Source organism: Varanus komodoensis, unplaced genomic scaffold (genome assembly GCF_004798865.1).
Source record: "Varanus komodoensis strain SLA01 unplaced genomic scaffold, ASM479886v1 scaffold24, whole genome shotgun sequence".
NCBI lineage: Eukaryota > Metazoa > Chordata > Lepidosauria > Squamata > Varanidae > Varanus > Varanus komodoensis.
Window position 1 is genome coordinate 12,095,995 of NW_025335641.1, and position 26,846 is coordinate 12,122,840.

The 26,846-nt window shown below is 40.3% G+C and overlaps 1 protein-coding gene across 2 annotated transcripts; it reads left to right on the plus strand.

Moving 5' to 3' along the window:
• Positions 1-2,324: 2,324 nt before the first annotated feature.
• Positions 2,325-25,997, plus strand: MFSD14A (major facilitator superfamily domain containing 14A). 2 transcript variants are annotated; one of them, XM_044432227.1, is made up of 12 exons: positions 2,325-2,610; positions 9,954-10,049; positions 12,134-12,196; positions 14,481-14,608; positions 18,251-18,365; positions 19,723-19,941; positions 20,852-20,965; positions 21,304-21,375; positions 22,063-22,175; positions 22,632-22,729; positions 23,020-23,180; positions 24,526-25,997. In XM_044432227.1, the coding sequence occupies exons 1-12, from the start codon at positions 2,524-2,526 to the stop codon at positions 24,730-24,732; spliced, it is 1,473 nt and encodes a 490-aa protein (XP_044288162.1). In that variant the 5' UTR covers positions 2,325-2,523; the 3' UTR covers positions 24,733-25,997. The 2 variants fall into 2 exon arrangements, with proteins under 2 accessions (XP_044288162.1, XP_044288163.1); XM_044432228.1 differs by lacking the exon at positions 2,325-2,610 and adding an exon at positions 2,636-2,689.
• Positions 25,998-26,846: the final 849 nt, after the last annotated feature.

Below are 26,846 nucleotides of genomic sequence, written 5' to 3' on the forward strand. Positions count from 1 at the left end.
CTACCTATTGATTAGTGCATCAGTTCCCCCCTTTGGAGCTAAGCCACACATGTGGCTTTATGCTCCACACTTATCTATCTTGCATTTCATAATATGCATTGTAAATGTAATGTAAGTTTGGTTTAAAGCAGTCCCTAAGGACTTGTAGTAAGGAAGGGATACACAGGCGTTGCAGCAGGTGGAAAGTAGAGCAGCTACAATTGCAAGAGCATAGGCAAAAGCCTAGCACAGCCACCAAAATTAGGAAGCCAAGAAATTAGCCAGTCCCACATACCACTTGAAGACTATATGGGTTATACGTTGGGCATGGTCAACCCGTCTCCTTACTAAGTCCCCATTATTGTCAACCTTAAAGAAAGAATCAGCCAGTTAAAGACTCCACGGAGACACCCCCCACCCCTTGAGACCAGAATGTAGTCTATACCCAGACGATTTTGGAGGATGGCCCTTCTTAGCTGGGAGACATCATTGATAGCCCTTAAGGCCTCAGAGATGTCATTTGCTAGGATTTCAACCACAGCCTGGAGTCTAGTTACAGCCCAGCCTATTCTGCCCACACTGTAAATAGGAAGAAACATACCTCCAAGTATTTGATCCTCTTGAAGGGTTGTTGTTTTCTGCACAACCTTCTCCAGCTCTGTAGCCCTTTCTGGGGGATTGTGTGGCAGCTCCACATACACGATGTGTATATTTGAGAATTTTGAAAGGGGGATAAATCATCCCTACATAGCAAGTCCCATACCAATTTGGTGGCAGAGTGATAAGCATTCCTTCCACAAATAAAATAGTGTCCCACCTTCGTTCTCTCCCCATCTGCCAAAAAACAAAACAAAAATCTGGGGAGTTAGTCCTGGTTGCCCTCTGCCCTACTCCTTCATAGCAGTAATCTCCACTGAATGGTCATAGTCAATGCAGTTTGGGCAAGTCTGGCTTGGACAATTTGTATTGGTGCTGCACAACAAGGACAGTGCAGTGTTGCACCCACCTGAATGTGCTGGCCATGGAGGTTTGTTGAAATTCTGTGAAAAAAAATCCATTCTGGTGGTGCCAGCCTATGCCAAGACAACCTAGTCCTCAGCCCCTGGTCCGGGTGCAACATGATTTTCCCATATCTAGGTCAGCCTTGGCAGATTTATATCTTTTGAAACATAACTCTCCCTTCTCCAGTTCCACTTCCCACCCTTCCCCTTCTGTCTGATATTTAGCATCTTGCCAGATTTGATTAGCCTTCTCCGCATCTCAAGAGAGCCAAAGGGCCGACTAATAGGGTGGACCCAAAAAGAAAATATTTATCCCCCTCCATCCTCTGCTGCTATCAGAGGACAAACATTTTATTAGATTCAAGGCTGACATTGTAGCCCTTGAAAAAGATTCAACAGTGTTTTCTTGATGGTCTATATTCAAATTCTCTTTCATTGCTTTGGAGGGGAGTTTGTACTCGGTTTCTTAGAGAGATTATGAAAAACTGTAAAGGCCAAACAGATAGACTCCCACCTCTACGGAAATATTTTCCCCCTTTCTTAATTTAGTTATATGAGATATGTAGTGGGTGTGTTAAAGTAGTAGAAACAAAGCAAACAGAAGAGGATAACAGCACTTTGAGCACTTTAAAAGAGAGAGGGATATAAATAAAATATCCACGCTTCTCGTGTGATCAGTTATTACATGCTGCATTTCTGGTGTCGTCAATTAGCCTTCTATGAGATCCTGTACCACTAATGAGCTTTTGGAACAATGGTGGCACCATACATTTGTGAATCTGTGTTTTTACACTGCAGCCCATGGGTATGAACTTGAGTTGTAATTTCACACAACACACGCACACATTTCTATGATAGGTATTTATATTTTGTTGTTCTATATATTACATTTTAAAAACAGCAGACCTGTCACCTCCACGTAAAAGAATATGGGGGAGGATTAGTATGTTCCACTGTTATTTTCCACCTCCCTCCTCGGGAAAGCGGAAGGAGGATAATTAATATATAAATGTTGAGTCTGGCAAAGTAACATTCAGATGATAACTGTTCGTTTCCCCCAACTTTCGTTTCCCCACAGAAATAAAATTAGGAAGGAGTGATGCCCAGCCCTCACACGGCTTCTCCCTCCTTCCTGTCACGCCCTTCTATGCTAGTCGCCAGAGCAACCTCCAACGTCCGCACTCCTCACGTGCCCCTCCCAAGAATGGGGTGGAGTGAAAAGAAGCGGCGAAAGCGATTGGCTCCCTCTCGGTACCCCGTGGGGGAGGGGTCTCCCGGCTCACGTGTAATGCCCCCTGACCAATCAGGTGATCGCGTGATGTGAGCCTCTGTTGCTGCCGCCGCGGAGGGGTTGTTGTTCCCTCCCCCCTCCTCCTCTGTCCAAGATGGCGGCGCCGGCGGTGGCTCCCTGAGAGAAGCCTGATACTACGAGAAGGAAGCGAAGTCCTGGCTGCTGCCGGGAAAGGCAGAAAAGGCGCCTCCGCCCCCATCCCCTCTCGCTGCCTACACCTCTTCCCCCTCGGCCCTCTAGGAGGATGGTAAAATGACCCAAGCGGGGAAGAAGAAGAAAAGGGCCGCCAACCGCAGCATCCTGCTGGCCAAGAAGATCATCATTAAGGACGGCGGGACGGTGAGGAGAGCGACGGAGGTGGCGGGGAAGGGAGCGGGTACAAGGCCTGCGGAAGCGGAGAGGAGGGCCAGCCAGCTAGGTACACTGGGATGCTTTGAGTGGCCACTAACAGAAGAGTCAGCATGTTCCCGTCATGCTTTCTACATGCCTGCTGTTCAAGTTCAAATTCAAACCTCTTTTAAATTGGGGTTTAGCTGCCGTGGGTTGCCCCAAAGACGAATGCCTCTCTGTGCCAGGTTTTGCGTTTGATTAACGATTCCCCTGATTTTGCCGATTTTGCCTTTGCGGGAAATTTCGGAATACCCTTTTAAGAAACTTTCTTAACGTGCCAGAATTGGCCGGTTATCCTTCCCTGCCCGGTGACCGCCTATTATTTAGGTAATAAATGCTGCTGATCGTGTTTTGGTTGTGATTGTTCAATGATATCCTGTAAAAGTGTGCCGCCAATATAAGTATTCCCGTGCAGCCAGAGCAAGAGTGTCCAGTGTGTAATCCCCCAGATGTTTTGGCCCACAGCATCCCTCATGCTTCACCATTGGTCATGCTGGCTAGGGCTGATAGAAGGAGTAGGCCAAAACATATGGAGGGTCATAGATTGTCCTCCCCCTCGACATGGAGAATGTCAAGTTTATAGGAAGAATCCCCTTATTTGGGGTGATCCATTCTGCTCCAGGCTAAGAGCCACCTAAGAGAGTGATGTTAATTGCACCCAGATTTACTGTGTGATTAAGCACTTTACTAAGCCACTTTCATTAAGAAAAAAAGAGCTTATGAGCACATCTTCAGGGTGTTGAGCAAACTTTGGGGTCTTGCAGAGTAAATATGAAATAAGCTTAAGTTTGAATGTTACAAATAACACAGCCTGCCCCTGTTTCTGAATGTAACATTTTAGGAAATGTATATAAAATCAATTCTTCTTGTCTATCTCGAAGTTGTTAAGAACTTAAAGACTGTCATCATGTTAACAAGGAGTCTGAGAGTTTGCTCTAATAAATTATTTTCTTACCATCCAGCTTTTCTGTAGGGCCACTTTAAGAGACATTTGAGATGGGCTTGCTAGCCCTGCTCCCCACCTGCCCCCAGTGAGTTACATACTCCTCATACTTTTGATAAGCAGCTTGTTTTAGTCCAGTATTTCCAGTTGCTGGATTCTGCTTGATACCTTTCATTCACTTTGTTTCTATGCTTTATCAGCTATAGCATGAGCGGACGTTACGGCTACTAGGCAAAGGTACAGCCATGATTTTGGGGGATAGTTTACTTCTAATCATTGTTTAGAGATTAGAAGAGTTAATTGTTCCAATATGCATTTCTTCTGAGACTTCAAAAAAACATTGTGGCACCAGGGGTTAGCCATGTTAGTCTATTGCAGAAAAAACAAGAGTCCTATGGCACCGTATAATTATGCCAGAATAAATTTGTTAGTTTTTAAGATACTACTTCTCAAAACATTTTTTCTGTCCACTGTTGTATGATTTCCTTATATATATAATTGTATATCCACATCCCACATGAATACATTAACGGTCTTGTTACAGACCAGGGTGGCAGACTTGCTGCATAGAAGAGCCACAAATGGAAAATGTCACATGTTTGAGAACTGCAAGTGGGTGTCTGCGGGCAGCAGCAGTGAGCTGCAAGTGGGCCCCCATGGGTACTTACAGGTGGCAGGTAGCAGTGCCAAGTTACACAATGAACTCAAAGAGTTCCATGCTGCTCCTGAGCCTCAGAGTTTGGCCATTCCTGGTATAGACACACATGTGCACAGTACCAAATGTGTCACATGACTTACTATGTTGGGAGTTATTTGGTAGCTGATCTATAGTTACCTGTGCATAGTCTTCGTTTGAACTATAATTGCAATTCTCACATGCTTAACTGTGCTATTATAGTTTGAATTAAGCTATACCTGTTCTTTGTTACGTGTATAAGGGCTTTTGCAAAGGCAGTGTCCATGAAACAGAGCTGAAATGGTGTGTTGGTGTTTGGTTTGAGTCTAGTGCAGCAATGAACTTAGAGCTGATTTACACTTAAGACATGCTTCACTTACACTAATATTTTCCACTACACACACATGCACTAATGTTAACACACAGCGTGAATAGTATGTATGAACCATAGCTTTAGAACATGCATTAGAGAGCTGCAGCCAGTTAAGGTTTCCTGGTGTGTGTATAGCTGAGTCTTTAGAGATGGATCTCCTGTTTACACTCTGGAAATTTGTGTGAAGCACCTCTCAGTGTGAATAGCTCTCTTAGCTGATTCTGCTGTTGTGCTTTTTTTCTTTCTTGGGCACAGGTGTGGTGTTCCCATTTCTGTACTTAATCAAGTTAGGCCTGCCTGTCTCTTCATGCTTTGATTCAAGAGTTCTAAATTTCATTATCTTGTTTAATAGTCAAATCCACGTGTTGCCAGTTTAGTCAATGTGTTCCTGGTTATTATGTGAATTGCACATCTGAAGTAAGAAACTATGTTAACATCTTAATAAACCCATGTTTCCCATTTTTAGAAGGGAAATAATAAGTGATAGATAGCATATGTTTGTCCATAAGATAAAGGTAGTGAAAGCATGCAACATGTTTTTTAAATGCCACAATGTATTTTGACTTTTAATTAACTATACTTTACGTTTAGTGGTATTGTAATGCTTATTTTATACATACCCTGAACTTGCAAAATACTGTACTTACTTTTGGTTACACCGGCTTCAGGTATCACAAATCACTGATCTGTGACCTATGACTCAAAAGTTTTACATGGAATTTATGTTGCTCTTGTCTAGAAACCTGACCTTGGCTCTCAAAAGGAGTTGTAATTGGCACCTATGAGCTTTTTGTTTTGGAAGGTGCAATAGCAGCTTAACACAGAGAAAAAGCTGGGCAAGAAGTGAATGAAGAAAGAGGAAGGTGTTATAACAACTCATAAGGCTACATCCACTGACTTCAACTTAACAAATGTGGTGTAAACATAAAAAGCCCACCTGAAACTTCAATAATTATACACAATCCATAAATTATAAAGTCATTGCAGGTCAGAACATTTGGAGGACTATACATTGCTCTACTTCTGAACGACACTGTGTGCTTTGGTTGCAGGATCAGAAAAACCCTCCATTTGAGATAGTGGAGAGCAACTGATAATTAGTGGTGGTCCAGCGATACCATCAATCTGTGGTTTGGCATGTGACTTAGCCTGGATTGGTGCCTCAAGCTCATGTTTTCCCTCCCCTTAGCTGCAATCTTTGCCAGCCCTTTCTTCATCTGAGACAAACCATACGTTGCTGTCCCAGACAAGCAGTTTATTATTTAGTTCAAACTAGAGAACAAGACATGTGCAGGTTAGAGACTTGTGCATGTAACATGATATCATGGGTTGACATTGCATCTGAATGACATTTCACAGTTCAGAATATTACACACAGTGGATCAGTGATCTTAATGGCCTAATCTAAATGTCCTGGTAGCAAATTCTGAGGTTTTTCTAACTATTCAGGAAGATTTGTGCCGCATGCAAGCCACTTCCGGTTTCTGTTTAAAAAACACACGCGCACGCACACACTGAAAACCCTGCTCTCTAGTTGGTGAGATCGGAATTTGTCAGCCTCATGTGTGAACCCAGACCAGTGGGTTTACTTCCAAATGGTTAATGCAAGATTATTGGGTTCACTGCTGGATAGTTTACATTTCAAAGAACCCATCAACCTAGATTTTCAGGTTACACTGATAATTTCTAGTCAAGGTGACTCAAGGTTTTTTATTGTACGCAGAACCAGCTTGGATGTGGTATGCAAACTGACCCAAGGCAGCTTATTTCAAATAAAGGAAGGGCTAAGTAGCAGGATTGTACTTAGTATTTCCTTGGATAAGGAGTGTCATCTTGCTGTTTCCAGTCCAGAATACAGTGGTTGTGATGTCTGCAGGGAGATGCTGTTAGTAATTTACCCAAGAGAACCAAGCCATTGCCTTCCTCGGTTGATTAGTGTATGTAGTGTTACAGCACTTAGCTTGTTGGTTGCACTGTGGCCTTGAGCAGGCTACATGTCCAGCTGCAGAATTGCTAATGAACACAGGTGACTTTTGTATTAATATATAAAATCAGTGTGTCAGTTGGGAGCAGTACAGGGATGATGCAGTTGTATGTGTTTTTTCAGGCAATGTAAGTAAATGCTTTTTGATCTATATATGGCTTCTTGAACATTCCAATTTAACTTCCTGTTCCATATTTGGAATAAATTCTGCCTATGAAAATGTAAATGCAAAATATTAAAGCAGTTGAAGGAAGGTATTCCTCCCCCAAAAGGAAGAAACAGTAATGCTGCTTTTCTGTCCTTTGCTATGTTCCAACTTGTATTAATATTCTTTGAATTCCTGGTCTCTTTGTTCGGACCATCCCTTTCAGGACATGTGGTATAGAGCTTTTGAGTGTTGCAGGGAGTCATCAGGTTTAAGATTTTTTAGCAAGTATTGTGGAAGTTACAATTTGCTGCGGTTTTAGTACTGTCAGACAGTTCATGTGTTTATAGTCATTTCCTTAATCCTGTGTAAAATGTCTTTGACTCGCAACAGTGACCAAAAAGTATGTGTTGTACGACGATGGCTCACAGCACCTGCAGTTTCTCCCTCTCTGTTCTACCTCTGTTCCAGAATCTAAGTGTGTCTAATGTGGCAAGCCTATTTCTCATTCAGGTTTTCTTTGCTCAGATATCTTCCCAGATGGGCTAAGCCTCTGGTTGTGGTATAGGATAAGTCATAATTTATGATGATTATTGAGTATTTTAAGTTGAATTTGTATGTAAGTCAGATCACATATGCATGGGTTGCATTTGGCATGAGTAAGCCAAAGGTTTGTCTTGGTATATGTATATATTTTACCTTTCTATGCATATAAAACACTTAAGAAACACTTCCATATAAACTAAAACCCTTAAACACAATACAGCACTGTAGTAGTAGTAGTAGTAGTAGTAATAATAATAATAATATAATACAGTAATAATAAAGTAATTACAGGTACTGAACAGAGGGAATCTGTGTGTATATGTGTAGCTATACAGTATTTTAAAGAAATTATTTAAAGAATATTATTTAAAGAAATTAAAATAATTTAATTTTAAAGAAATTATTTAAAGAATTTAAAGAAAAAAAATAAAAGAAACAGTACTTAAAACAGTTTAGATAGAAAAAACAATAATAAAATTATTAAAGGTTAACACGTACTCTTGTTCCATTCATGTCTTTCTTACCAGAAAGGGTGTTCTCAAGATAACAAAACACGTGAGTGAGGCTGACTGTTGCCAAGACAGAGAGTATGGTGTCCCTAAACAGAGTGTATAGTTCCCTAGAGATATTTGAGTTTTTTCCCTAGAAAATACTTTGTGGAGGAGGTCCTGTGGCCCTTACTCCTGCAAATGTGGAGGGCCAATGGTCAGCCTTGGTTAAGTGAAACTGGTGGGGTCCTATTGTAATAGGCTTTATGGCAGTTCATTTGTAAGTGTGAATGCTTGTATTGGAACCCAGATGTTTCTAAACCGAGGACTGCCTGTCTACCATATTAGAGGATAGCAGAGGTGTGTGGACTTTCTCTCCCTCTGCATTTGTTAGGTAGTTGGAGCTCCAGTGGCTTGGCAGGTGCACAAGTGAGCCTTTGCTCATATTTGGGGCTTTAGAAGGGACTGGGATTGTCCCTCCCGCTCTGTAGTTCTGATGTTGGAAAGAAGCTTAGGCCTTGTCTGCCTCTTCAGAGGTTGACTTCCTGATTAGCATGATGAAGAGGGTGAGCAAAATTATTTCAGTGCATGTCTGTCTACAGACACATGCACACATGTTTCTGCAAGCATGGTTACCTCAGTGCCACTGGTTTCTCTGGAGAAAGAACAAGCACTCTAGCTGTTGCATTTTAACACTCTCTTCATGAGGAAGAGCTGCTATGGAGTAATGATGGGAGTTATTCTTCGTGGACTGGAGGAAATATAATACTTGCCCCTCCATTGCACTGTTCATTCAAAGTCTGTGGCCCCGGAATTGAAATAATTTGGTTCTAGAGTCATATTTTGGAAAGAACAAAAAAACTAGTCCTGCAAGTTTTCTGTATGTTGATCAAAAGACTGCACTGTGTGATGATTTCTGTTTGCATTCTTAGCTTAATCCTTCCTTAATTGGACTCTTTAGGCAAGTAAAGTTTTCAGTGTCAGACCCTTCCCCCTTGTAATCGCAATTAAATGTGGCCTCCTGCAGAGACTTCCTGGGAGAATGTAATATGTGAAAGGACCTTACATGAACATCCTACCTGTAGATCCTTAAATGTAGCAATAAGCACCCAGCACCCTGCTGCAGTGCTGAACCTCTTTCCAATCTGGAAAATTCTTTTGACTTAGCATTCATTTTAACAAAGGACTGTGGCCATCTTCTAAGATATTCTTCACATCCTGGCCACGGTGGAAAATTTGAGTCTCTGCAAGCAATACCATATTGCATGTTGCTAGCCGTTCAATGAATTGTTTTGGGTGGTGAGAATGGTGGGTTGCTGCTTGCTTGCTTAATACACTTACACCCCACCTTTAAATTGCCCTGAAAGGATGATGAAAATTCTTAGGGAGGAGGCATAGTACCAGAACCTATAGTTGGATCCTATAATGAGGTAAAGTCACTGTTCATTTTGGATATGGAAACTCTTACTGTGTGTAAGCTTGTCCAGAAAGTTTTGCAATGTTTGTGTTTACTCAGATTGCATTTGGACTATGAGGTTGTTTGCATGCAAGTGTGGTAAATCATGGGTTAAGTAGTATGGGTTACCCCCAACTACTAATTGGAGGTTAACTGTGGGTTAACCCATGAGTTAACTATAGTGTTCAGATTCAAACATTATGTAACAACCCCTGTCAGCCCAATTCAGAGTTAAATTTTCCAGATGGTCATAGACCATGCATGGAGCATGCCATGGCAAATCTTGGTGCCAGCCAGGCAATTATCTCCGAAGTGATTTGTTGCTGTGTTCTCAAGGAGAGCCAAGCCTCAAGCTCAAATGGTTTCTCCTGCCCTCACATACACTGATGATTTCTAAATTGGCTTTGTGTTCATTAGCAAGCAATAATTTGCCACTGTATCTGAATATAGCAAAATGTAGTCTATTTACATCATAATTTGATCCTTCTTGAATAACAGAGTATATCTGAAACTAACGTTTGTGATATTTACATGTTAAACCATGGTTTGTCTGAATGCAGCTGTGTGTATATTCCATTCCTTGTCTTAAAACATTTTTCATTTCCTACAATTTGCAGTGAGAGCATTATTGGTATGTTGAACATTCAGTAGTGACAAATTTTTGTTTGTTTGTTTTTTTAGCCACAAGGAATAGGTTCACCTAGTGTCTACCATGCTGTGATAGTTATATTTTTGGAATTTTTTGCTTGGGGACTCCTGACGGCACCAACCTTAGTGGTAAGTAATACTTTTATTTCTTAAAAACGTAATGCATTTAATCTTGACCTTAGTTCTGCCTTATCTGGGCAGCTTTGCTGAATGGTCCAGTTCAGTTGTCCAATTTCTAGTTTTCTAAATCCTAGTTTAGCTCTTGGATTGAATTATATATATATTCTCCTTACCCTTTGCTCCTCCCCCTTCCTTGTTCTTTGAAGTTGCTTTAAGATCCTGATTAATCAAGTGACAGTAAACCACAGTTTCCTTTTCTAGTTCAACAGAATTGTATTTTAATTAAACCAGCCAGTTTGGAAGGGAATGTGTGAAGAGAGAGTGCCCAGTTTCATTGTTTTATTCTCAGTTACTAGATTATAGTTAGCCAGGAATAATGTCTCTGAACCAGGAGATTTAGTTGAAGTCTGTTGCAGTAAACATTGGAAGGGTGCTCGGTGTCAGATTCTTTCTGCTCTTAAGCATGCTTATTTGGAATACCTTATTTTGAAATAAATGTACTTGCAGATAAATGTATTTAGAGTTGGTGAGCATGGTAATGGTTGTGCATGCATTAAAGGTGAGAACCATTTTACTTAGGTGTATAGGAATGAAAAACAAAACTTAACTGAGCAAAAGGGAGAGCAAATAATATGTAAGGTTCTGTAGACTTTGCTTTCAGATATTATGATTTCTTTCTGTTCATGTCTTTGGCAAAATATTTTATTAAGGGTAATATGTATCTTTCTGTAATTAGGTATGTGTGCAAGAAGCACATTGTAATAAAGAGATGTTCCCAAATAAGCATTGTGTTCTCAATGAAATATTCATGTAATATATTCTTAGTAGACTGGCTTGTCTTGTATTTGATGTAAGGTTAGAAAAACCCTCTTTGCAGATACTTCCTCATCTTACTACTAAATAAGAATTGTAATTGAACTATTCAAAGCTGACTTTCTGGAGAAGAGGAAAAATTAACAAATCCTTTAGAGGCTGTGCTTATGTAATGTATAAACTCTGTTGCTCAAACAATTCAGAATTATATAAATAGATTTAGAAATTTGAATGACAGTTCTGTTCTGATTCCCCACCCCCACCCCCCACTTCCATCCCTAATGATACACTGCTGTGACTGGTGGATTTTTTTTTAAATCCTTTGGCTTTGAAACCTGCATGCCTGTATTGTGGAATATGGAATGCAAAATTTCAAGCATTCTGGCATGAAAATGGCAAAATATTCTGGCAACTGATGGGATGGGTGGATATTGTTTAGGATTTTGTAATTTACCCAGGAGATATGCTCTTGTATTTCAGTGCCACTTAATTCCTCCGCATGCATACCAGCCATGTCTTCTAGGGGTACAGCCTTATCCTTCCTGTATCCCCCTATGCAGGAGGTTCAGCTTTTCCTTCACATTTAAGCCATGAAGAACTGAAACACAGAATTACAAATTCTGTATGTAGAAAAGGTCCTATGATTTCAAGCAATTGCAAATTTGCAGACTATGCAGATAAGATAATAGGATAACAAACTCCTGACCATTAATGCTGTTTCTGTTTTTGCATAGTCAGTAATTCTTGTTGTATGCTAGTTTGTCAGATGACGGCGGGGGGGATCTGCATTTTGTTCCGGAATGGTGTATTAAAGTAGCTGCCTAATATTGCCTGTATCAAAGTGGAATAATTTACTCATAGGGCAGGGTATCTAAAAGGTCAGGGCAAGAGAAGTTTCACTTGTAGTTCTGTCATCTGCCTATATGCCATGTTGGGGCTTTCTCTCCAATGTGGATTGGGGTTACATCAGCTGTGATTTTGCTTTATAGCTGCATGTCCTTAGCTATAGAGTAGGTTACCCTTTTAATTCCATCTCCTTTCTTTGAATAGTTCAGCTGTACATTGCAAATAAAGATTTAATTTTTCCAACAGTGTATTAGCAATGGTGAACATTTTCTGCCATGAAAGGAAATTAATCCTGTCTGTAAACAAGGACTCCTTGTGGTGGTAGTAATGATTGTGGCTGATCTCTTTCAAGCATTCATCTTGTTTCTAGTAGTCTAACAATGCTGCTGTATGAATATTCTCTCCTAATATTGTGTATGCATATTATTTCACAGGTTTTGCATGAAACCTTTCCAAAACACACATTTTTAATGAATGGTTTAATCCAAGGAGTAAAGGTAAGATAGGACTAGCCCTTAAATTGATGTTTTTGGGATCTGTGATTTATTTTATAAATAGAATGTCTTTCATTTAACACTGAACATGAAGGAGTAGACACCTTATACACTACTACTTGCTGTAAATTAAGGATGAGACCAAGTATGACCTAATAACATGTTGCCATGCTTGACTTCTCAGTCTGTGGTGGGTGAAATGCAGAAGATGTTATAGAACATCACAGTACTTGGTCCCAAACACTTGAACCCTAGATATCCTTTCACACAGCTTGAGCTGTTAAGAGAACAAGTGTATGGAAAAAAGAAGAGACTTAATTGTGGTTTTTCTGAATCTGTGAAGAGGGAAGTATTTGGATAATATTGGGTGAATTCGCAAAAAGCTAAGCTGCCCCTCCCAACAAACTGGGAAGTGTGCCAGGGATTGTTCTCTCCCTCCTTTCCCCTTAGTCTTCCCACCAACTCTGGCGCATATCCCAGGAGAATCTGTGGCAGAACCTGTCATTTTCCTTACCCCCACCCCCGCTCTGGCACCCCTTTTTTGCTTTTAAAACAAGGAACAAAAACAGAGCTTCCAAACTGCACAACTAGATTTTGGTTTTTTGTTTTGTTTTTGTTGGGCCTTTGGAAGTGCACTCTTATAGCTGGTTGATGAGTTTCAACTATCAGAAGGAGTTGAGTTATGAAAGGCAACATATAAAGGCATTGACAGGACAAGTCTGCTTATTTGCTAATTTGTACATAGTTGCAAAAACCCAGGGGCAAAAATAATAGTAAAGGAAAGGAGGGATCTGTGTGCCCAAACCAGAAGCACTGAAAGTGGTGTGGGAAGTGGCAAGAAGCCAAAGGAATAAGTTTGCTGAAAGTGCATAATATCTCCCCCTTGGCAAATTAATCTTGCTGAACAGTTAGTTTTCAGCATTCTCCACCCTTTCAACACTTCTTTAACTCTCCAGATACTCCACAAATGGGGAGATATTAGCATCCCTGCCTTTTAGGAACATGTAGTGCTATTGTTACTATGCTTCCCTGACTGTTTTTTTCCAGGGGATAAAAACTTTAAAAGGAAGTTAGATGAAACAGAGTGAATGCCCCCCCAATAAGGGGGACAGGCATAACTACTGTTGGTGTTGACACCACCTTTGCTTTGTCCTGTTGACCACTCTCTTTGTTCATTATTTTTTCCCAAGGGCTGGGAAGCCTCAAGTTCAAGTGGGTGGGAAGGCTGCATCAAAACTCCCCCCCCCCTCCTGAGGAGGGCTTGTAGTTCACACAGTGGTTAGTGCTTAAAATGCTCTCCTTCCCAGTGTACTGTTCTTCTGTGACTTGGTTCTGCAAATCAGTATCCCTTATCTCGCACTGCCTTGTTTGTGACATTGTAAAGCAGCAGTGTTACTTCTGTGGCACCTTAACATGGAATTAGAACAATGCCAATAACCTTACCGCTAGAGTTAATAGGAAGGGTCCTTGCTCCCCCACCAATGTGATATAGGAATGTTTTAGCTCAGTCTTAAATAGTTGCATTGAACCTCCACTTCTGTTGCAGCACTGCTGGGAAGGAAAGGGTGTGGGGAGGAATGTCCTTTGAAAAGTGTATCACAAAAGCTGTGTCAGCTCTGCACCTTGTTTCAACTTCCTTTTTCATAGCTGCTGCCCAATCCTCATTTTCATTGGTGCTGACTTCCCAGAGTGTGTTAGGGGAGCGACCCGTATTTGTCTTTTTGACCCTATGGAAAAGGAAGTGACAAGCTGGACGGCCTTGCAATCTTGGAAACAGCAATCCTTCCCCACCCCAAGGGAACTATTGCCATAGAGAGGGAATGGAGACCTCTCCTTGCCATGTAGCTGTGGACAGAAGCAGTAGCAGCATCTGCAAAAGCTGCTAGCCCACTTGCTTACAAATCATGTGCAAGGATAAGAAAGGAACTCGTCTTTGGCCATCCATGCCCATAATGCTTATTCTAGTGCCACAGTTTATTGGTCTGTTTCACAGCACGGGAGAAGGCTGTTGAAGCACTGGTCTCCAAAACCTCTATGGGAGTGCATTGGTCTATTTTAGTGGGCTAGTTTATGGCCTTAATAACCCCATCATGCACTTTGTGTGAGGGAGGTCCAAGTACATGGCTGCTGTCATTCGTTCATTTGTTGGGGAGAAAAGGGGAAATTGTTTCTCTCTTCAAAAACAGTTCTGCAAATAATATATCAAGATGTTCAGTTCTTCTGCTCTCCTTTTTTGCTTTGATATGTGTGTTTTCCTTCACTTAAAGCATGTGTGTTCACTTCACAGGGCTTACTGTCTTTCTTGAGTGCCCCTCTGATTGGGGCTCTGTCTGATGTTTGGGGCCGAAAATCGTTCCTGTTGTTAACCGTATTTTTTACTTGTGCACCGATCCCACTAATGAAGATCAGCCCATGGTTAGTGTCTTTTTCAAAGCCTGCCTTTATAGATCCGTTATGTTAATCCTGTGTAGTGTAGTTTTGTTATAAGTTTAGTTTAAAATGTCACAGTCCTCTTTAATTCAACTGTCTTTGTGTAAGCATTGATTGGGCCTGTTGGCAGAGTGCCAGGTCACTTATCAATGAATGCATTGTGTAAGCCATAGAAAACTGTTCTTGGCTTCCCCACTTGTTTTGCTCACAGACAATACTGAAGGCTAATAGGGCAACACTGCTGTTTTTGGTACACTTCAGACTTCTTTGCAGCCCATTCTTTAAAAGCTGAAGTGCAGATTTGGTTAATAGGGTTTTCCTATTCCTCTTTCCATAGATTTCTGAACAAGAGTAAGACCAGTATCCATTTTGTCATAGGAAAAAGCTATGTCTTAAATCAGTGTCTTTTGAATTGCTGGTTGTATATCATGTTTAGTTCTAGTTCTCTGTTGAAGTATGCACTTTTTTGTGACTCAGTGAAGTTTTCTGCCACCTACAGTGGAAAGCAGTGGTGGAATGTATGATAAAACAGAGATCTTCTGATTACAAGACTGTATTGTTTGTCTGGTCAACCTATCCACTGCATGTTATCCCTTTTTATTTGTTGGTTGGACATTAAACTGGAGTTGGCTTTACTCAAAGACACTAGCACAAAAAGATCAGGAACACAGTCACAGAACTGCTTTGGGAGCTTGGGTATGGTAAGTGGGAGGGTTTTTTACTTTTTATTTCAGCAGTGGACACCCTTCTCTTTACTTTTGAATTTCCTCTCAGGTACCTTAACAGTTCGGCACTTAACACTAGATCAGTGATGGCGAACCTTTTAGAGACTGAGTGCCTGAACTGCAACCCAAAACCCACTTATTTATCGCAAAGTGCCAACATTGCAATAAACCTGAATACTGAGGTTTTAGTTTAGGAAAAACAACTTATACATTAACATCTTTTGTCTTAAAAGAAAAACACAATAACAGCTTTCAGTGATACAAACAGCTTTTTATTGAAAGGTAAAAGTTTGCATTTGGCGTGCTTTTTGCAATTAATGTGATCTTTGCCCTTGTAGGCATGCTGATAATTTGTCAAACCTTGGCTCAAATATGCCAGGGGGACAGCACAACATTAAAAGAATCTCAGTTTCTTAATTAGAACATCTCTTAGATATTAAATTTCAATTTTTCATAAGAAAACTCGAAGCTAAAGAGATGTGTTAATAAAAATGAATGTATTAAAACTCACAGCCAGTCTCAAGTGTGTATGTATATGTATATATGTGTGTATACATATATATCTCCCCCCTTGGCAGTGCACTGACCGGCCATGCGAAAGCTCGGATGAGTCGGGGCTAATGAGTCGTGGCTTGTGATGTCATTGCCTACTACTCCTTCCTGAGCATGCGCATGGCCCCTGTGTGCACCGTTATCCAATGCTTGGCTGCTGGGGCGATGCTGGGGCGACTTGGCTTGTGTGCCGACAGAGAGGGCTCTGCGTGCCTGCTGTGGCACGTGTGCCATAGGTTCGCCACCACTGCACTGAAGGGTACAGAAAGAAAACTCAAATCTAACATCTCCTTGAGCTGCAGAGATATGTCTATATTTCTTTGGATCCAGGCCAAGCCTTTGCTTGTTCTAGAACTAGTACTCAGTGTAATAGAAGCTCTTAGTACTGTGTGTGTTTGCATATTTGAATTCAGCTCTTCCCCGGTAAACAAGGGATGGCTTATCTTCAGTATGTACCAGTGGGTTAAGCTGAGAGACAGTGACTACCAAAACCCGTGCTCCTTATGGCTGAACAGGCCTAGAACCCAAATTCCCTTATCAAAGCTTTCATCCTACTGGCTATATGGACAGGCACCCTCTTCTGGATTGATTGACTGATTTATAACATTTATCTGGATGTGCTGTGCTCCCTCTGAAAGATGTGGTTCAGAGCTTGTGGTTGCTCTTGGAGTTCCAGCTGGTTGCTGTTGATGGGAAGTCTGCCTGAATTAGGCTAATTGTGCCAGTTGTGTCACTTCTTGAAGAAGGCAGATCTGGCCACTATTAAAGATTATATTGTTGGAATGTGTGCTACATGGAACTACCCTTGAAGGATTTTTAGAAACTGTAATTAGTGCAAACTACAGTGTCCAGTATGCTTTCTGGTGTTTGCAGTTGTTTTCAGATGCAATTTGCAGTGTTTGTTGTTACTTGTAAAGCCCCAAGTAGCTTGGGTCCTGGGTTTTTGAAGACTCTTTCTCCTGTATGAATCTTTTTGTCTACCAAAATTGTCAACAGAAGTCATGCCCTTGTATACTTGGTGGTGCCTCAAGATAAGTCCTTTTCTGTCACAATACACCTGGTGAAAATCTCTTGAGGGCAATTTGGCTGGCTCCACCTTTAGTTTGTAAGCAAGCAGCAAATGTTTTGTTAAGCTTTTTATGGTTTAAAATGGTTTGTGAATCTTTTTTTGTGTTCTTAAACAAGTGTTTTTAAACATTAGTCTTTAGTATTTATTATGCACTTACATCCTGCCCTTTTCCTCCTGGAAGCAACCCAAGGCGGTTGTGCTGCTTTCTATTTTTGTTAAAGTGTATGTTTGTGCATGTAAACTGCCTTAGAGGCCTTTTCAGGTGCTAAGCGATAAATACGTTGTGAATAACTGTTTAGCATCATACATATATAGTATGCATTACATGGAAGTGGGTCCAAAGGACCAACAAGTTACATTAGATAGACCATGCGGATGTTGGGGAGGTAACTGGGAAGCGACAAATAAGTAGTGGAGATTGGGCGGGGAAGAGTGACATTGTGTGAAGGTTTGGATGGTTCTTGGGGGTTGCCTTGGAGTTTGGATGGTTCTTGGGGGTTGCCTTGGAGAAGGAAAGTGGCTTGACAAATAGAATGAGGCTGTTTCAAGTTCAGGAAGCAGCATGCAGAAGGAATAGAAAAAGAGTGAATGATTCAAGGGGGACTGATGGAAGCTGAACATGTGAATGCATGTGCATATGGTTTCATGGTGGGGTGACCTAGAGTAGCCTTTCCTGTTCTTTGTAGTACAGTTGTAAAGCCAACTTTCTTAATGGCATTTTAAAAATGTCAGTATCATAGAAATGTTGGTAGAGTACCACTGGGATTTATTTAATGAAGTTGCATTTGGGTAGGTTAATGAATAACATCTGAACACTGGAGTATTAACTGTTGAAATAATTGTCAAAACAAACAACCCCTCCCCAGAAGTTTCTTTGGGAGAGCTATTTTTTCAAAGCATCAGAAAAGAAGTGCCATTATGCTTAACTTTGACTGTAAGATAAAATGACATATCATTTGTTGAACAGTGCTTCAATTTTTATTTAGGGTGCCCTTGTCTTGTATTGGGTTGTTAATTTTTCTTTAGATAAATCTGTAGTCCACTATATAAGCTTCACATTTTATAGCTTACTCTTACAGATTTGAGGAAAAGGTATATCATAATTCTCGTAAGTTTTAAGTATGCTATCCATAGTGCTTTTGATGTATTTATGACTGTCTGGATAATGGTTGGAGCAAGGAATACTATATATCTGCAGCTTGGGCAGGCAGATTTAAATAGGCAAGTGTCTGTACTGCCTATTGATCACCTATCTGAACTTACAATGTCTTTCATTCTTAGGTGGTATTTTGCTGTCATCTCTGTCTCCGGAGTTTTTGCAGTGACCTTTTCAGTTGTGTTTGCTTATGTAGCAGATATAACCCAAGAACATGAAAGAAGTATGGCCTATGGTTTGGTATGTTTTAAACATAATATGCATCCGTAATTAGCCTTTTGAAAGTTTGTAACACTTTATACCATGTGTACAAATTTTGAATTAACATTTGAAGTGAATTTCACCATGCAAAGAAAACTGTGATTGGGTTTGCATGACGTGCGAATCCCCTGTGGCTACAACGCCATGTCATCTGAAGCCAGTACACTCTGAGGGATGGCTGTGAAGCTACCCTAAGAAACCAAGGATCGTTCTAAATTACAGTAATCCCAGCAGCTCCTTTTCGCCACCTGATAAAGACCAGTGGGTTGTGGAGCTGCCGTGCTCTGAGCAGCTCCTGCTTCATCAGTTACTTCCTCTCCCCACTGACTGCATCTCTGTTGGGGCTGGCACAGAAAAGGAGGGAGGTTGAGGAGCTGGCTGGAGCTTGTTCCTTCTCTGGTGGCCCCAAATGGCAGACAGAACCAATGGGGAACAGGAGCCAGGTTCACCCAGCTGAAGCTGGCTTCTGTTTCCTGTTGATTGGGCCTGCAGTTCCTGCTTCTGTGCTTTTACATGGTGGGAAACCCACAGGCTCTGCACCAAGCAAGAGCTGCACACATGCACCCTAGTGCCAGAGAGAAGTACCTCCCCCCTCCCCCTCACACACACACCTGAGGATTTCAGCATGTGAAGGATGGGGTGGGGATGTGGATGTTGTGGAGGAGAAGTTGCATAGCACTTTGCTTCCTCTCCTGGAAGCAGAGAACGACCTGGCTTGTCACTTTCCCCACAGCTCCTGAAAGTGCTGAAATGGGTACTTTCTGTCATCATCTTTGCTCTGCTCCTCTCAGTGTTTCCATGCAGTGCCCCCTGGGATTCCATGGGAAGGACTGGGGCAGAAGGTAATTCAAGTCTCCCTGCTGTGCCTGATCATCCGTTGGGCACACTGGGGGCCCCAGGCAAAGAGGACATCTTACCTAGCTATGAAAGCTACCCAGGGTTTCTGATATTATGGAAGTGCGCCCCATATAAAAGGGAAGAAATAATTGTAAGCACGAATGCGATTTGTTCATTTGTATTCACTCTTCAACCTCTATTTTCCATCTTGTCAGAATAGAATATTCTTTAAGTCATTTCTGAATTCACTTATCTAAAATCAGGACTTGCTACAGAAAGAAATGAGCCAAATCTCAGTTGTCCTGATGTTATATATTCTGTGTTAAGTGTGTTTATTACTCTGTGAGTTGTTTGGAATTGCCACTGTATGATAGAAAGGCAGTGTAAAAATATGTTAATATATTACATTGTTTCATTTAAGACTTGAAGTGTTTGGGATCCTCACTGAAGGAGGTTAGTCAGATATTCTCAAAATATTCTCATTACCTGTCATTTACAGGTTTCAGCAACTTTTGCCGCAAGTTTAGTTACCAGCCCTGCCATTGGTGCCTACCTTGGTCGAGTATATGGAGACAGCCTAGTGGTGGTCCTGGCTACAGCTATTGCGTTGTTGGATATTTGTTTTATCCTTGTTGCTGTACCTGAATCACTGCCAGAAAAGATGAGACCTGCATCATGGGGAGCACCCATTTCTTGGGAACAAGCTGATCCATTTGCGGTAATGTATTTAAAAGTGCAATACATGCACTTCTATGAGATTACTTTTAACTGTGGAGTTTTTATCTTGTTTTGTTTTGGCTATTTAAAGTCATCTTGTCATTGATTTAACTAGACACAGGGTTCAGCAGAAAGTAGATGTCCAGCTGTTTAGGACTTGAACTTTAAATCACTATCAGAAATGCCATTGCATTGAAGGTTCATACCATTTGGAGATGGTTTGCAACACATTAAAGAATACATACTTAATTCTCCCATTTCAACATAGTTGAGCAGGCTGGTGTTTGCCTCATGAAGACCGGTTGGAGGGGGCAAAATTTGGGATCAAGAAATAATTCTGTCGTGTGGATTTTTGTCATAATTTTGGTATTCAGCTGAGTAAGAGATGATATAATACCCACATTTCCATTTAATAAGTACAAAGAAAATGTCAAAGTTTTAGGTTCTGTATGTGAAATTTTTCAGCATGCCTCAGTTTCACTTGTTGTAACATGCCATCAGGTTGTCTCCATCTTAAGGCAGTCCTGTGATTAAACTGCCCTCTAAAATGGCCTGCCCTTGACAGCCTCACTCAAGGCTGTGGCTTCCTTTATGGAGTCAGTCTATCCCATATTTGATCTTCCCCTTTTTCTTCTGCCTCCAGCTTTCCCTAATGTTTTATACATTCACAATTAACTATCAAAAGTACTAATTCCGTACAAGATTGCTGCCCATTCCTCCACCCAATAGCATAATTTCTGCTTAGTTTCAGGATCAGATGAGCTGTTTTAATATTTTTCTGTATTGTTTGGGAGATGCTGAAGGATGCAGGAACTCCTTCTTTTCCCTACTGAGTGGCTGTGACATGGGACTATCAAGTTGGTTTTTAACAGAGTGGATGCATGATACCATTTTCTCTTTCCATGTTCTAGTCATTGAAGAAAGTTGGTCAAGATTCCATAGTGCTGCTAATCTGCATAACAGTCTTTCTCTCCTACCTCCCAGAGGCAGGCCAGTATTCCAGCTTCTTCTTGTACCTCAGACAAGTAAGTATTTGCTTATTGTCTTGTTTGTAGAAGGGTGGGAGATGACAAAGCCAGATAGATGTGTTTATAGACTAACTTGCTGGTTCCTGAGTTGCAATTGTTTCAGCAGCTGTGCTTGAAAAGGGTGAATTCCTTGTCCTCCTTGTGTGGAATGATTTGCATCCTTTAAAATAGGATTCATTTCCTGTTGATGAAATGACTAGTGCTTAGAATTTCTATACAATTATAGGAACTGTTGGAGTTAATTATAGTCACATGGTTAAAACTGTTTGTGTGAATTGACCACATGTTGTTCTTGTCATTAATATTTAAAGTGTAATGAACTCCTTTTTATCTAGATAATGAGATTTTCACCAGAAAGTGTTGCAGCATTTATCGCAGTCCTTGGAATTCTCTCCATTGTTGCACAGGTAACTATAGCCAACCATTGTGCCCTTGTTGTAGAGGTTCTGCCTGTAGAATTCTTTCAGGAAGAGAGGTTGTCTGGCTATTAGGGACAAGGAACTAAGTGAGGCATTAAAACAATTTATGCCAAGATAATTGCAGGAGGTGTGGAAAAACTCAGCAGATTATATGCATGTATTTTGAAGGTGTGCTAAAATTAAGTTTTTGTAATATTTTGAACAATGTAGTCTGTAGCATTCCAAAGGAGCCATGAAGTACTATTACATTATTATTTAATAATAATATCATTAAAGTGTACACAGTATACCTTCCACAGAGTACTTGGAAGCTTCTATTTGGGAGTCCTTTGCAGGAGTCTTGCGGGTGGCAGACTATAATGTAAGAGTAAGTTGTGGTCTGCCAGCATGCAGCAGACCAAAGCTACAGCCTGCAGTAGTTTTCCTAACAGAATTCCTATTGGGGTGCATTCATTTTGGATTACTTTAACACCCTAGAATACTAGACCATAAATTGACATTGTCCCCCTCTTTTCCATGCACTTGGTCTCTGGCTACTTTCAAACCAGATTTATATGACTTGTTAAGAATTAGCCAAATGTTTGTGTCACTAGTGCTTTCAGCAAATCCAAGGTGTCTTGCTTATGTACAAATCACACAGGATTAACTAAAATATGGGCATTTTCTTCTCCACAGACAATAGTTTTGAGTTTACTTATGAGGTCAATTGGAAACAAAAACACCATCTTGCTGGGCTTGGGATTTCAAATATTGCAGCTAGCTTGGTATGGCTTTGGCTCAGAACCTTGGTAAGTAACTTCTCACTGTGTTGCTCTTTTAAATATTTTTACAAGTTGGGGTTCTTAATTTAGAAGACTTTAAAAAATATTGCATGGTATTACGTGCTTCATATATGCTTTCATGCAAGTCCATGGCTTTGCTGTAATTCAAAGTAAAAGAGATAGTATGTGCAATAGATAGAATTATAATGAGGAAAAGGCATTTGACATTAACTTTCTATCATCCTTTGCTGCTTCCTTGTAGGCTTTAAATGTTCTTCAGGCTACGTTGTTTCTGTAGTACTAGCATTGATAGGCCCTATATGCAAAAATATATAAAGCTGATGATTTTTTGCTCTGATAAAGGCTGACTAGCCCTTATGGATGAAATTGACTTAACATGCGGTTGAATTTGTCAGAGGTGATGCAAAGTGCTGCTCAACACTTTCACCTCTTATAATCATTTCCATTTATATACATTTTCAGGATGATGTGGGCAGCAGGGGCTGTTGCAGCCATGTCTAGCATCACATTTCCAGCTGTTAGTGCCCTTGTTTCACGGACTGCTGATGCTGATCAACAGGGTAGGTGCTTCAAAATATTAGTGGGGAAATTCTCGTCTCCTTACTGCTGGAGATTTTGCTATACTGGGAATTAGCAGGACTCCCTACCTTAATAGTGGTAGCATATTGCTTCTGTTGAAATTCAGAGACAACAGGACACCAAGTTTTGCCAGAAATCTTGACTTTTATGGAGATGGTTTCCAGAGAAGACAGGCCAATACCTGTTGAGCATAAGTATCTTCTTATCATGATCTCCAGTATAGAAAAGCTTTTGCTTGTACTGACCACTTTGAATGCTGATTATTGTCTAGGTGTCGTTCAAGGAATGATAACAGGAATTAGAGGACTCTGTAATGGCTTGGGACCTGCACTTTATGGTTTCATATTCTACATTTTCCATGTAGAATTGAATGAACTTTCCCAGAATGATCTGGGAAATACTGTAGCCACACAGCACCATTCACAGCAACAGGTATTGTCTCTAGGTTTTTTTTTCTTTGCATGTGCTTTTTAAAATATACATGTAAACTTTGGTGTAGACTCTACAATCTAAGAGGTAGCATGCCACAACTGGCTATTTTCATGTGGTTTCTGTTTCATGTAGCCTGTGGGGATGGACTTGTACACAAATTGTGTGTGGGGGGTGCACAGTACTGTACAATTCTGCAAAGTTGGAGACCTCACTCGCTTCTAGATGTTGGCTTTGCTCATTGTCAGCTTGCAGCCCCTCATGGCAGCACTTCCCTGCTGAGTATATAGCATGGATTTGTGCACATGGGCTCTTTCCTGGGCCTGGTTCACACTAAACATGTTTTGTGCAGAAAGGGGGTGACTACGTGCAGTAATCAAAAGGCTCACTTTTGTGCCTCACTGAAAATAGGACCTTGCATGCTTCTTTGAACTGGCTCAGTTCGTGGAAATTTCTTTCTATCCTTCGACTTGTTATACGAAACAAAGGCAAGGAAATAATTTGTGTTTACCACTCAACTTAAGTTCCTCTTCTTGCAGTAATTCAAATCATTCAAAATACTTCCTTCTGTAAATTTCAGCTTTGACTAAGTTAGCTCAAATGGTTTATCTGTTGACTCATAACACTTTAACACTTTCAGAGTACATTTTGCCATTTTGATTAAAAAGGGCACCACTGATCTCCCAATAAATGAAAAGTCATTTTCTTTTGTTTAGTGCTTTGTACAATTAACTGTTGAATAACTGTTGACAGTTAAAAATGACAATGAACCACAAGTGAATGAGCACTTTTACACCATGGTGAAAACCATATGCTCTTTAGAACTGATTTCCAGAGGGAAAATGCCTATGTCACTCAGGAATTGCATACAGGATTAAGGTCAGTTTTTGCCAGCAAGATTCAGTGCTTGCTAGGCTAATATATTTTACTGGCAAAAGCCACAGCACCATTGTCTGCTAACACTTTGTTCTCGACTCTACCCAGATACGCAAAATAATGCATGAAGTCTACATTTCTAATATTGCTCAACAGGTACTATTGCTCACTTGCCTGTGTGACATTTTGTAAGATCTGGAGTGTCTCTGCAATTTGAAGTCCAGTTTGGCATACAGCCAAGGGGGAATTTAACAAGTTAATGTTGCAACTTACTGGCTCAAAGTTCAGTGTCCTTTAATCTCTATGGCACACAGGGGTGGGAGGGGGATCTGTATTTCTTGGTTTGATCAAGCACAATGCCAGATTTTTGTGTAGTCTACTGAATTGAGGCATGAAATAATCTAAACATCATTTAAACAACTAAAATGTTCTTGATTTTTTGGTCTTAAATTTATTCTGTTTTTTCTTTCAGAACTCCATAATTCCAGGTCCCCCATTCTTATTTGGAGCATGCTCTGTATTACTGGCTCTGCTTGTTGCCTTGTTTATTCCTGAACACACCAATTTAAATGTTCGCTCAAGCAACTGGAAAAAACATTGTGGTGGCCATGGCCATCCACACAGTCCACAGGCCCCTGGGGAGGCCAAAGAACCTTTATTACAAGACACAAATGTATGACAAGAAAACTCAAGGACTCTTGGAGCAAGTTTCTTTTTATTATTTTTCACCTGCAGTTCTGGATGCACATTCCATTTCCATTGAAAATGTCATTTCTTAAGGTGGTCTTAAGAAATTTATCTTTTTGCATGAAAAGTGTAAGACCCACAAAAAGGAAGTGGAAAATTCTCCAAAGAAGTTACAACTTAAATTATTTGTTTCTTAATCCTAATTAGGATTTTTGCCATAAAGTCCTAATGGTAAATTAAAACATTACATATAAATTTTGAAACAAAACTATATTTCAGGCATGTGTTCCTGCATCAGTTTCCTGAAGGTGTTAAGCTTTATTCTCTTCATGCTGGTCTCAATGAGACATACTAGCAGGATTTGGGTACCCATTTATTTTATCTGTAAATTCTTGGGTCAGATAATTCAAAGCCTTAACGTAGATGCACTTGACCAAGAAGGTGAATTTGGTTGACCTTGGACTTTCAAATCAGTGTCTGGCAGGCTTTCTTTTTTTACTAACACAATCATGTGTTGAACACACATCCTGGACAGTACACACTCCTTTAAGTGCATTATTCTGCTAATTCTTCATTCTTTGAATTAAGTATTGTATCCATATGTAGTACTTAAATTAGCGGGTAGTGAGAGCCTAGATTTTATTACTGGCTCCAAAGGTCTACCTTCCTAAACCCAATTTGATACCACTATGCTTTGGATGTTTTGCATAAGGACCTCAAAACTTGAATACACCAACACAACTCTAAGCTGATAGCCTTGAAGATGTCAATGTGCTCTATTCTGGATTGCCACTTGTCTTATTCGACAGAATTGGAGCTAAGGACAATGGTGGTTGGTCTGATCTTACACATTTATTGGTGAATAAAATCTGTAGGGTGAGATGAATGGTAAGTACCTTGTCTAATAATTGAAGGGGCAATCCGCACTCTATAGTGGCCTTTCAAGACTGTCACATGTAACACTTCAGAGCCACGGGTCAGTCCTGCTGCTTCAGGACCACAGTGCAGAAGAGAGCTTTATACAATTACTGGTGTGAATTTCTCTAAAAGTGTATATTTTTGTGTCCAGTTGTATTATTTAAGTGTTCCTTTGTATAAAATGTGTATAAAGTATTGTATAATTCAAAATGTTTTCATCTTGTGCTGTGGTTATTGCTTAAGCTTTTTTAACTTTCACCACGGTTGACTAAAAGCTGGAAAATATGTAAATATACTGTTAATAAAGTTGAATATTTTAGTGATTTTTTAAAAAAAGCATTCTTTGAAACACAATTTCTAATAAGCTTTTAGCTACATTGTAACTGTTGTACCTGTGCATATTTTTTTACTGGTGGTAAGACCAAGCTGTATCTGTCTTAACCTGTTCTTAGTTGACTGTATCAATTTTCTTTAGTTGCATATTGCCTTCCTTTAGTTGAGGGAGCCAAAACTCTTTAGGCCTAACTTGAGGATGGTTAGTTTATAATTGTTGATGTAGTAGTGATATGCCTAGATGTTGATGTTATGTATAACATAGAAAGAGATACAGTTTTTCAGTAATGGGAAGAGTTTGGGCAGGTGCAGATTTTTTTTTTTTCACCTTTGTTTCCTTGAAGTGGCAGGTCACACATGCAGAAAGTTTGCCTTAACTGTTACCTAATTCAGGAATTTGTGTAGCATAGCTATACATTTTATATTTAATTTTTACAGTTCTGTAGAATTAACTATAGCTATATTATAGTTATAACTGATTAAACTGTATATCTAAGTTTACATAGTTCTTCTGACAACTAAAGTGTAGGGTGCTGCTCTTATATTAAGTGCTTAGCTTAACCTTTCTTCTCTCATGTTCTTTATGTATAGGCATTATGAAAAGCTTTATAGATGTTAAGAGACAAAACCTAAAAGAAAGTCAACACTAATAGAAGCAGGCAAGGTATGAGAGCCTAGACTGTTAATCTTGCTATTTTTTTTCTTTCCAGGACAACATAAACACTACCAGGACACTCTATTCTCACCTTGAAAACTACCTGCGCTTCTTGCTACCTGTACTGTAGTATTTCTGTTCCAGAACACAAATCTGAAGAACCGAGTACTACAAGTATGGGCTCTGACTAGTTGTGGGAC

Bases quoted from the DNA above. Each gene is read 5' to 3' on its own strand.
- MFSD14A (XM_044432227.1), top strand. From the start codon at position 2,524: ATGACCCAAGCGGGGAAGAAGAAGAAAAGGGCCGCCAACCGCAGCATC. The intron at 18,366-19,722 runs GTATGTTTTAAA...TGTCATTTACAG, and splicing joins GAAGTATGGCCTATGGTTTG to GTTTCAGCAACTTTTGCCGC. The intron at 22,176-22,631 runs GTAAGTAACTTC...ATACATTTTCAG, and splicing joins GGCTTTGGCTCAGAACCTTG to GATGATGTGGGCAGCAGGGG.